This window comes from Notolepis coatsorum (genome assembly GCF_963971535.1).
Source record: "Notolepis coatsorum genome assembly, chromosome: 17".
Lineage (NCBI taxonomy): Eukaryota > Metazoa > Chordata > Actinopteri > Aulopiformes > Paralepididae > Notolepis > Notolepis coatsorum.
Genome location: NC_140181.1, coordinates 80,063,539 through 80,076,390, shown reverse-complemented (window position 1 = coordinate 80,076,390; position 12,852 = coordinate 80,063,539). Strand labels below are relative to the sequence as shown.

At 41.5% G+C, this 12,852-nt stretch overlaps 1 protein-coding gene across 3 annotated transcripts in view; it reads left to right on the top strand.

Moving 5' to 3' along the window:
• The window catches only part of uba1 (ubiquitin-like modifier activating enzyme 1), a 91,265-nt gene extending 78,413 nt beyond the window's left edge, over window positions 1–12,852 (top strand). For all 3 annotated transcript variants that reach the window (XM_084332813.1, XM_084332812.1, XM_084332814.1), the window contains 4 exons: window positions 5,131–5,322; window positions 5,685–5,786; window positions 11,398–11,498; window positions 11,619–12,852. In XM_084332813.1, coding sequence (XP_084188939.1) covers window positions 5,131–5,322; window positions 5,685–5,786; window positions 11,398–11,498; window positions 11,619–11,754 — 531 coding nt within the window. In that variant the 3' untranslated portion in view covers window positions 11,755–12,852. The remainder of the gene's footprint in view (window positions 1–5,130; window positions 5,323–5,684; window positions 5,787–11,397; window positions 11,499–11,618) is intronic.

Here is a 12,852-nt window from a genome sequence, read left to right as displayed (position 1 = left end):
TGGCTGAGATTCAGGAAGTAAAAGCACTGCAAGACGATCCAACGCGTGACGCGTCTCTCTTCTGACCAATCAGTGGTCTGCAATGTTTCACATAACTTTTCTGGTACCCAATAGGGTCGCTTGGAACCTCGATAGAGGAGTAGGGTATATCTGCAGAGCCGCAAGCCCAACGAGAGAAGGGTACTTTATTATTATAAAAAAAAAACAGCGGTGACGCGGTATTCAGCCTACTCTTCCGGTGGGCGTGATCATAGACGCCTACGTAATAGAGCAGCCGAAGCACGTGCTCCAGGAGTATTGAACTTGGGGGAGCAAACTTGTCTCTTTGCTCCCTCACTTTTTGATCATATGATATATCCCCCCCCCCAATATATAAATATTATCTAACCATAACTACGTAATTTCAATCAAATTAATAATACGCAATGACACTTAATAGCAAGTTTTTAAGTTTCCAAAGATTGCGACACCCCCCTGCCCGATATGGTTTGATCCAGTGCCTCCCACAGACAGAGCGGAGCCCGGCCGGCGCACTCCCAGTCTCACAGCGCTGCAGCCTCCAGGTGTAAGCTGGTAGGCAGGCAGGCAGGCAGGCAGGCAGCGTGAACACTTTGTCACAACAGCAGGATCTTCCACTAAGTAAGTTCAGTTGTTCGAACAAACTATTATGTTAGACATCATCTTTACTATTGAGTGGTATAACTTCTACCACGCAATACAATAATTACGGTACCGACCCCTTTTTGACATTATTATCATATATTAAATTTTTTATGAGTGATGCAATAAATTAACGTTTTTAAAATCAAACGTTTTCAAGTATTATTATCACTACTATGTCACAAATACATGTAGAATGTAAAACGTTAGGTTGGCAATAGTTTATCAATAGGTTAAAAGTGAGTTTATATCATTTTAAGTTTTTATTTTTCACTCGCGTTTTTGACGCGGAAATGGAAATGTTGAACCATGGGAATTGTAGTATTTTGAAGAGCGACTCGCCAGCTATCTGCCAGCGTCGGAATTTCTCAAAACTACACTTCCTGTGGTCCGCTATGGTCGTTCAAAGTTCGGCGTTCTGAATGAATCATATCAATAATTGTTATGATTCGCGATAATAAGCTACAAAAGGTAACGTTTTTGACAAATATTGAAACGCAGTCAGTTTCTCCACACTATTGTAATCATGTAGGAATAATTAGATCTGAAATTAGTTACAAAATGATTACACTGTGGGAGAAATAAAAAAGTACAGTCGATTACATTAAATATCTGTATATGTTATTATTAGTGCTGTCAGGCGATTAAAAAAATTAATCTAATTAATTACAGGATTTGTAATTAATTAATCTAATTAATCGCATTTTAATCGCATAACCATTTTATGCCTGATATTCTATATTCTATAATCATATTTCAAATTGCATGTGTCCGGATGGCAGAATTCAGTACTGTATCTACAAAACCTTCTGTTTAATCATCTTCCATCTATTAATTTGCTTAGATTTTTCAGGTCTGGTCAATTTGAGCATAGTGTTATTCACAGTCAAAGATAAAAAAGTTTTTTATTGATATTCTCATTTGGTTCATTACAATTTACTCAAGCCTAGTAACAGACACAGTATTTCGGACACTGGGAATACATTCCCTGAGATCCATAGATGTCCCTAGAATCAGATACCAAGAACATGCAAATGGACCATATAAAAAAAAGTCTGTAATGTGTATTCTACGTTCTTATGGAATGAATGAGATAAAAAAAATATAAAAAAAAAAAAAAAAAAACTTTTTTTTTGTAATTAATTTTGAGTTAATTTTCATAACGCGATAATTTGCTGTGTAATTAATTAATCTAATTAACGCGATAAACTGACAGCCCTAGTTATTATGCATGCCTGGTGATACTATATCCAAATTGAACTCGGCCATTTGAAAGATACTATATGTATATATATATAAATGTGCGAATTGGCTATAATAAGGTAATGTATAAGCATATATTCTATATTCTATAATAATATTTCAAATTGCATTGGTCCGGATGGGAGAATTCAGTACTGTATATACAAAACCTTCAATTTTATCATCCCTTTATTAATTTCCTTAGATCTTTTGTACACATGATCTCAAGAGGGTACTGAATTAGCTCAGTGGCAGTTTTTTAAGTTTGGTCATTATTATCATGGTTTTATTCACTGTCAAAGATGAAAAGAAAAATCTTAATTCATATTTTCCTTTGTTTCATCAGAATTTAAGCAAGCCTAGTAATAGACACAATATTTCTGACACTGAGAATACATTCATTGAGGTCCATAGATGTTCCTAGATACCAAGAATATGCAAATAGCCCTTGTAGAAGTGGAGCAATATTCCATTTACCTAGGTATACATTTTATGCAGATTTCACCTGGGGTGGAACAGGTTAAAAACTTGGCCTATTTGAAAGGAGATTGATTTAATAAAAATAAAAGAGCGAAAAATCAATATACAGTATATATACAGTATATATATATATTAATATATTATTATTATAGTAATTGGCTATCATACTGCAATATAAACTGAGTTTTATAGTGAAAAGAGCAGCTTTATTAGTCAAGATTGAAGGCTCTATATTGCAGGAAATTGCACGTACAGGTTCATTAAATGAAAAAAATATCTGCCACCCCTTGCCTGTCAAAAAATAAATAAAAAAAAATTTGCACCCCCACTTTCAACTATAACTAGGCGGCCATGGGCGTGATGTAACAGCGATACCGCGGTAATCGCGGCAGCTCTAGATGTCGGGTGGCATTCAGACCACTGCCATGCAGCTGCTCTACCTACCTCCTGACGTCGGGCGGCATTCAGACCACTGCCATGCAGCTGCTCTACCTCCTGACGTCGGGCGGCACACCAGAAATATGTCCATCGTCTTCTAGCACCCTAATGAATGGGTATTCATTAGGGATGTCCCGATCCGATCACGTGATTTTCCGAAGATCGGGATCGGCAAAAAAAATCTGCCCTTTTTTTTATTTTATTTTATTTTTTATTCATGTTCACGTCTTAAACTCATACTGAGGCCTTAAGTTTTGGTTTTAAATTGCATATCATCATTCATTTATTTATTGTCACACAGAGCAGAAGAATTTTGCCAAAACAAACTAATAGTATCCAGCTGCAGAACGGCAGACCAGCCACACTCTCGGACCCAAATAATTTTTATTTATTTTTTTTATCCCAATTTCTCACATTCACCCTGAATGTTGACGTTATCCAGGTGAAAAGTTAACTTCATAAATCATTTGATGTATAATTAAATCAAAGGAAATGCGTTTGGGTCTGAGAGTGTGGCTGTTCTGCAGCTGGATACTATTTTTTTGTTTTTGATCGGATCGGGAAATATCGGTATCGGTAGATAAAAAAAAAAAAAAAAAAAAAAAATTTTATGTTGTGGGACTTGTACAGCACTTTGGTAAACTTTGTTGTTTTTAAATGTGCTCTATAAATAAAGTGGATTGGATTAATTAATTAAGTAGCCCCTTTCGTGACTGCCAACAAGGTTTCACTCGGCTGTGTGATTTAATTCAAGGTGGAACGCTTCAGATTTAATGGGAACTACCAATCCCCCAAATCAAGAATGTTTAAGATGAATGAAGTAAGATTTTGATTATTTGAAATATGGCCTGTGTAGACTAAACTATGCACAGAATTATGTCAGTCTACAAGGTCCGGATTCTACATGGTCCGGCAATGTAGACCTTGTAGACTCCACTACAGACCAATTATCAGTGAATGTTCATGCATTTTTAAGAAGGGCTACTTCCACAAAAAAACAAAGAACTCACCAAAACATCTCAGTAGCACCTTATCTAAATGTTCTATTTCATATATGGAGATTCATATTTATTTATGTATTGCATGCATTTCTACATTTTATTTCCTATTTTGTTTATTCATCCCAGTATCTTTCTTTCTTATGTGTGGAATTCTACAAGGCATGTAGGTGTATATGTAGAGCCATATGGAATCCGCGATCACGGAATCGCGGAATTGAGCAATAAAATGGAATCGACTATAAAAAAAAAAAAAAAAATTATGTTGTGGGACTTGTACAGCACTTTGTTCAACTTTGTCAGTGCTGTAAAGTTTAAACCTTTTTTAAATCTTAGACAAACAAAACACTTTGCTTTCATGAAATATTGTAAGCCGTCATTTGAGGCTTTATAAAAGCAGCACAATGAACACAAATCTGTCCGTGCCGAGTCCGACCTCATCTTAAATAACAAACAGCATTGCTTGTTGTAGTTAACAAATAGAGGCAGAGTTGATTTTACAAAAATAAATATTCTTTTTTATTTTTTATTTTAATAATCGAATTTTATTTTCATATTCGAATCCCATGCCCATCGAACGAAGCTTCGAAGTATTTAAGACAGCCCTATTAAATGGACTGTTATATCTTATTAAATTGTGGACATTTATTCATTCCCACTTATTAGACACTATTTCTGGTGGTAAAATGAGCGTACAAAGCAAAATACAGAATTCTGAAATATTAAAACGGAATTTGGAAAAAAATAAAATGGAATTTGGAAAAAAATAAAACTGATTTCATATGGCTCTATGTATATGTGTTTGAGGATGATATCCTTCAAACAGGCAATAGTGATGATATAATTTGGGCAGTGCTGAGCTGGGTTACTTTCCTCCAGTGTATTTGTCCCCCGGCCCCACCCAATGGCCCCATGCGCGCGCGCACACACACGCACACACCTTTTTTTTTTTTTATATATATATATACTTCGATTTATTTTTTATGTTCGAAGCTTGTGCCATCTAACGAAGCTTCGAAGTATTTAAGACAGCCCTAGGTAAATCGGTTGTATTCAAACTATCCTTATGGAATTGCTTCTTTCATAGTAATTTTCCTTAATCTCTTTTTGCCAGTATGGCTGTGAAATGGGTATTCAATTATATTCCAAACTTTTAAAAATGTCTTGCATTTGACTTGAAACATGCAGGAATCCAGTCTGTTCCATCAGGCTAATCTTTCTCTCCCTATCTCCCCTCCCTCTTTCTCTCTTCCTCTCCCTTCTCTCTCTCCCCCCCCCTCTCTCTCTCCCCCCTCTTTTCCCCTGTACCCAGAGCAAACTGATTGCTGGTAAGATCATTCCCGCCATCGCCACCACCACTGCCTCGGTAGTGGGCCTGGTGTGTCTGGAGCTCATCAAGATTGTCCAGGGACACAAGAAGCTGGAGACCTTCAAGAACGGCTTCATGAACCTGGCGCTGCCTTTCTTCGCGTTCTCCGAGCCCATCGCCGCTCCCAGCCACAAGGTACGTGTCTGGAGAGAGAATGACACGTTGGGTACCCAACTGCGTAATGTCTGTCCCTGGTAAAGAAATCTCCGATGATGATCCAGCCATGCTAATACTGATGCACCAGGTTGATGCTGTGTGTCTTCCTGGGTGCAAATGAGTTCAACTCGCTTCTCACGCTGATGAGATCGGTGTGTGCTGAGGAGATAACACTAAATACGTGTTTTTATTGTAACTGCGTCTTCCTGTGTATCGTTTTGTTACTCCTAAAGGAACAGAATCGCTTGGCGCTTTTTCAGAGACTGCGACAACATTAAGCCCATGTTTTTCTGTGCTACCATGGCCCCCTGAACTCTGACCCTTCCTCTCTTTGTCTGCAGTACTACGAGATTGACTGGACGTTGTGGGATCGCTTCGAGGTCAAGGGTCTGCAGTCCAACGGGAACGAGATGACACTCCGACAGTTCCTCGACTATTTCAAGGTACTGCACATCTCCTCTGTTGCTCCGCCTACAGCCCCGGTCAATGCCCTTGTTGTCCATCAGGGAGCACTCTGGACCTGGTGGTTGTGGTGTTGTTGTCCAGCAGGGAGCACTCTGGACCTGGTGGTTGTTGTCCAGCAAGGAGCACTCTGGACCTGGTGGTTGTTGTCCAGCAGGGAGCACTCTGTCCTCTGGACCTGGTGATGTTGTTGTCCAGCAGGAAGAACTCTGGATCTGGTGGTTGTTGTCCAGCAGGGAGCACTCTGTCCTCTGGACCTGGTGGTGGTGTTGTCCAGCAGGGAGCACTCTGGACCTGGTGGTGTTGTTGTCCAGCAGGGAGCACTCTTGACCTGGTGGTGTTGTTGTCCAGCAGGAAGCACTCTGGACCTGGTGGTTGTTGTCCAGCAGGGAGCACTCTGGACCTGGTGGTGTTGTTGTTGTCCAGCAGGAAGCACTCTGTCCTCTGGAGCTGGTGGTTGTTGTCCAGCAGAAAGCACTCTGTCCTCTGGACCTGGTGGTGTTGTTGTCCAGCAGGAAGCACTCTGGACCTGGTGGTGTTGTTGTCCAGCAGGAAGCACTCTGGACCTGGTGGTTGTTGTCCAGCAGGAAGCACTCTGTCAAACACACTCTTGAAATAAGCACATAAAAAGGCATAAAATCACACATTACCTCATGACATCCGTACAACATAAGACTACACACAGCGATCATCTCTCCCTCTTGTAATGTCCGTCCCTGGTAAAGAAATCTCCGATGATGATCCAGCCATGCTAATACTGATACACCAGGTTGATGCTGTGTATCTTCATGGGTGCAAATGAGTTCAACTCGCTTCTCACGCTGATGAGATCTGTGTGTGCTGAGGAGATTAACACTAAATGTGTTTTTATTGTAACTGTGCATTCAGGGCACGAAATAAACTTTTTGACTCACCGGCCAGTGGCGGGTAGATGGGAAAAATCTACCCGCCAAGCATATTTCTTACCAGCTAAAAAAAACTAATTTTTGTGTCATATATATATATATTAAAAAAAATCAGTAAATTTCAAGTAGATGGGGTATTATGTTGAAGAATACACTTAAATAAGAGGCCAGAGTAAAATTTTAAGCAAATTATTTTAATATGTTCATTGATTGATTAATCAATACATGTCAATCTTAAGCTTAAATTGTAACCTACTGTTAAACATCATCAGACTCCTCACTCTACCCTCTTTGCAGGATTTAACAGAACATAATAAAATGTGAAGGGTTTATAAACCTAACTTAAACCTCCTCAATCATGTCCTCATCAGAGTCCACAATCTCATTGATTTACTACCGATGACAAACGTGTTGATTCTGTTTTTTCTTTTTGACTTTGACTGTGAGAAAATAATAATCACACACAAAGGGATAATGGCTTATAGCAGACTTATTGATTTTTTGAATATTTCGGATAATGAAATGAAATGTTTATCAACTATCCACTTAGTATTTATACTGTAACGTTTGGCTTTAAATCATATTGAACGTAGAGAGAGAGAGCGAGAGCGATGAATGAAAATGGGGGACCCTGATGTAAAACAAGACTAAAGTCTTTCTCTGGTCTGCATCCCCTTAACAATTGTATGTATTGAGCTGTACTGTACCCATTCTGCAATCTGTTAATAAAGTTTTCAATCAAGCGAGAGAGAGAGAGGAGATGCGCCCAGTATGCGTGTAGCTTAATCCCAGTGGAAGAGTCGCAGAACGCTTCCGCATTCTTCGCCGCACGCCAGTACGGTAATGCGCATTTCCTTTTCCTTCGCCCAGGTGCTCGCAAGGTGCTCGCGCGCGCATGAGATCCCCGCTTGGTTCGACACATATTAACACGCTTTGGTTCATATTAATCACGCTTTGGTTCATATTCTTTGGTTCATATTAATCACATACACGCGATGGACGCAGCAGGCGATCACTGCTACTGTTATTCAGCCGCGCCGAGGTACATGCATTTGTACGTCACAGGAGAGAAACCGTGTATTCAAAGAAAGCTATTAAAATAATTTTATGAATGACCGAAAAAACAATGTTACAAAGTAAAGTTTTTTTTTTATATATATATATATATATATCTTTCTTCCCCTCCTTTTTTTCCCGATTTTTCTCCCATCCCACCCTTCCTGGTTGTTGCGTACTTTCCCCTACTGTTGGTCCGGGAGACCGGAGACTGTCTCATGCTTTCCTCCGACGCATGTGCAGCCTGGGGCAGGCCAACCTGGCCGTGCAGGTTCTCACCGGGGAGAGTGTAGCGTGTGGGAGGCCACACTATCTCTCCTCAGTTCCAACCCTCGCTGAGCAGGCGCCCCGACCGAACTGTAGGGGTCGCTGTCCACAACGCCCAGGACCCACCCTTCAGCTTTCCCACCCCCTGATACAGCCAATTGCATCAGTGTGAGAGGCCAGCCAAGCTGATAGCAACGCCGGGAGCTGGATTCGAACAGGCGAATCCTAGTGTCTCCCGGTGTTGGTGACGAACGTAATCTCCGTGCGCCACCTGCCCCCCCCTACAAAGTAAAGTTGACAGCTGCATTGTGTTATCGTTACAATGTACAGGGAAATAACATTATGGCGTTGCGAGTGAATCGCGTCTCGATAATATACATGTATTCCAAAATATGTAAATTACAGTTGACAGCTGCGTTGTCCTCGTTTGGATAATATGTAAAGTACAGTTGACAGCGAGTGAATCGCGTCGCGATAATATACATGTATTCCATAATATCGCTGCTGTCGGGACAAAACCTCATAACTCCAAAAACCCAACTTTTCAGCAGATGAAAAAAACAAACACAGATTTGAGGGTGAATAGAGTTAGGAGGTTTAGACAGATGATCGGTTTAATGCTTTCCCATTGTTTAAACTTTGTAAAACCCACACACACATATGGAGGATGATCTACAGAGTTGATTTATATAAAAAAATTAATATTTAAAAAATGGAGTTATGCGGTTTTGTCCCGACAGCAGCTATATGTAAAGTACAGTTGACAGCGAGTGAATCGCGTCGTGATAATATACATGTATTCCATAATATGTAAAGTACAGTTGACAGCTGCGTTGTCCTCGTTTGGATAATATGTAAAGTACATATCAATGCATAACAGTAGCAGTGATCGCCTGCGTCCATCGCGTGTATATATGTGTGCTAATATGGCGCGTTAGCGTTAATATGTGATTAATATGAACCAAAGCGTGTTAATATGTGATTAATATGATCGCCTGCTGCGTCCATCGCGTGTATACATGTGTGCTAATATGGCGCGTTAGTATGAACCAAAGCGTGTTAATATAGGGCTGGGCGATATGACCAAAAACGTTATCGCGATAAAATTATAAAATTATTTTCATATAATTCGATATCGATAATTATCGTCGATATAATGTCCGTCAAGTTTAATTAACTTCTTATGCTGCTGCGAATGTCTCAAGTCGAGTTGATGTCGTCATCAGTCTGCGCACGTTAGCCGACAAGCGGAGTATCTCATGACAATAAATATGACACTAAAATACTCTCTTCCGCCACAATATATTGAAACGACGTCCACTGTATATCCCACACTACCATAAACGTGGCCTCAGAATTCAAAACACACACATACTCGGCACGTAAATATATAAAACAGTGCCGTGCAAGCTAGTTATCCTAGCCAGCCTGTTGGTTCTAAGCGGAGTATTCCATGACAATGTGCTAAATAGGACACTAAAATACTCTCTTCCGCCACAATATATTGAAACGGCGTCCACTGTATATCCCACACTACCATAAACGTGGCCTCAGAATTCAAAACACACACATACTCGGCACGTAAATATATAAAACAATGCCGTGCAAGCTAATTAGCCTAGCAAGCCTTGTTGTTGAGTGAGTGAGTCCTACCTCCTTCCGGGTCTCGGCCATCTCCTTCACTGATTGGTTGTTAGCTGTTGTGCGTAAGTACGTCATCACGTAACGCTGGTTGTTGTTAGTGAGTGTGTTGAGCCGAGGCTGAACGGAGCCAAGCTTGGAAAATCGATATATCGAAACTTTGCGACCATGTTTATTTCGAGGAAATAATTTATCGCGATAGTTATCGTTATCGTTTTATCGCCCAGCCCTATGTTAATATGTGATTAATATGAACCAAAGCGTGTTAATATGCGATTAATATGAACCAAAGCGGCCAACCAAGCGGGGATCTCATTCGCCTGGGCGAAGGAAAAGGAAATGCGCATTACCGTACTGGCGTGCGGCGAAGAATGCGGAAGCGTTCTGCGACTCTTCCGCTGGGATTAAGCTACACGCGCCCAGTATGGTTCTGCAGGGCTGCAGCTGGATACTATTGTTCTGCGGGGCTGGATACTATTGGGAGAGAGAGCCCCCGTCTGAGTCGCGTAGTTGATGTCACACACACTAGACTAGGATGTCAACACGGAGCCTGGATGCATGAAGCGATATAATTAAGAAACGAATAGCCAATAAATGTGAAGTTATCTTTGAACCCCTGTTGTCAAGCCTCGTTAATATAACCCCTTTCCTCACTAATGGAACTGGTTTTGTGGACTCACTGACGGTGCTTTGAGCGTTTCCAGGGTTAGCAGCTAATGCTAATTAGCTTAGCTTAGTCATCTCATGGTCTATAATGAAATGATAGGAAAAGCTCTGCGAAACGTTCTTTTGTTAGGTGGTCCCGCTCTCGCTGCCGCGGTGGGTTTTCTTTTTAGTGGTCGGCTTACTCATAGTTCCACATTATTTGTAACCCATTTAAAGTTATTAAGCTAACGTTAGCTCCCTACAGTGCAAGCAGGCGCCACAGGCAGTCAGGACAGAAGAGTAGTGGATGTGACATCGGTAAACAAGCCACAAATTAGGCCTGTCGTAAGACCAAAACACACTGCAGTTTTAATAATTTTACATTACTATTTTGTGACCCGCCACATGGCGGACAGACCTCTCAGTGGCACTCGCTGGAGACATTTAAGGCCCGTTTAAAAACCCACTTTTATTCCTTAGCCTTTGATTAATCCTGTTTCTCCCACACACTCCCATGCAATTTTATCCTGCCCCCCTCCCTCTTGTATCTCTTCTTGTGCTCCTCTGTCCCTGGTTTGCTATACTGTACTTTGTGCTCCCCTATCCGCTTGTCCTATTTTTTTAATGTACTGTCCTGTTGTGCCTTTTTGTATTTGTGTATTTTATAGGACATTGATTTTATGCTTTGACTGTACTGTACAGCACTTTGGTTGGCTCTCAAGCTTTTAAATGTGCTCTATAAATAAATTACTTGACTTGACTTGCCAAACCTAAAATCTGGTCGCCAATGGCGGGTTCCAATTTCGGGCCCTGGGTGCGTTTGTATTCCTGTGTATCGTTTTGTTACTCGAATCACATATAAAATCATAACAATAAGCCAACAAGGCAAAAGTAAGTACAATTTGATTGACAAAGGTTGGAGATCAAGGTCTTAAATTCTGCAACAGTATAAATCTTATATCCGACTAATTTAAAATAATCAGATGACAAGTATTTACTTAATTATAGAGTAACATACCTGTGTGTATATATAACCAGGTTACAATTATTACTTACAACCACTTTCTTTTTCCATCAGAATGAGCATAAGTTGGAGATCACCATGCTCTCTCAGGGCGTGTCCATGCTCTATTCCTTCTTCATGCCTGGTGCCAAACTCAAAGAAAGACTGGAACTGCCGTGAGTACACTTGTGTTTGCTTTTTTTTCTCTTCGTAGAATTCCTCCTTTTTCCCCTCAAAATTCCACAAAAGAATATTCCTTGTGTCATAATGGTCGTTTCCCCTTGCGGTCCCCGCAGGATGACTGAGATCGTGACTAAGGTGTCCAAAAAGAAGCTGGGTAAGCACGTGAAGGCCCTGGTGTTTGAGCTGTGCTGCAACGACCTGACAAACGAAGACGTGGAGGTGCCCTACGTCAGATACACCATCCGCTGAACCCCACCCAGGGGAGCAGAGATGAGGGAGGGAGGGGGCAGAAGAGAGGAGCGTGTGTGGGGGGGGGGGGGGGTATATTCAGGTCAGCCATTTGGGATCAATCAATCTGTGCCTGATTGTACATAAGCCCCCAGGGAAGCTGACCTTTAAGATGCCTATATGTATGTTAGGCTGTGGGAGGGGAGGTGGGGGGGTTGTCCTGAGAGGAGGGAGCATGTATAGTGGACCTCTTTGACCTTTTCTCTGTATCTGATCCTCTTTAATGCTAAACCTTAGTGTCTGCCTTCCTCTCCTCTGCCCACGTAGCTCAGCTACCGTCGCCTCTCCCCCCGGTCCTCTTTCCCCTTCCCCCCCGGCCCTCTCTACCCCCTCCGGCCATCAGCACTTCTAGATAAAGGCTGTTTGATCCAACATGCTCCGTCTCTCCCTCCCCATCTCCTGGCTCTTTCTCTATCTTCCCTCCTCCAGCCCCTGTCTGTCTCCCTCTCCCTCTCTACACACACATGTTGCGTTTAAAAAAAGACACAAGTCATGAACTGATGCAAATTTCAGACAATGACCCCCCCCCCCCCCCCCCCAAAAAAATAACTTGAGTACTTTGTTTACCAATTTTATGCCCACTCCAGAGTCCAAATTTTCTTTGCCTTTTTTTGATTCTGCTTGAGACGCACAATTTGGAAACCTTAAGAAGCCAAAATGTAAGCCCAGGCTGCCCCTTCTCCTAACTGTAAAATAACCCAGAGAGCCCTTCTCGGGGACAGGGGCGCAGGCAGACTGGACCCCCCTCCTCCCATGTGTGGGGCTGCTTGGTGTGTCAACAACCCCCCCCTTCCCATCGCCACCCCCCCCCTTATCTGGCACTCTGTGGCTGGGGAGGGGACTTGCACATGACTGAGTTTTCACTTATTTTCTTTTTTCATTTGTGTTCTTTTTTTCTATTTTATTTGGGGACAGAATTGTGGCACAAACACCTTGTAGATCATAAACTGTCTTCTTTCTACTTCGTTAAACTCCAGATGACATTACAGTGTAAGAGCAATGCAATGATTTCTGTAATGGGAGCACTTAGTGTGATAGTGAATAAACATGTAAAAGATG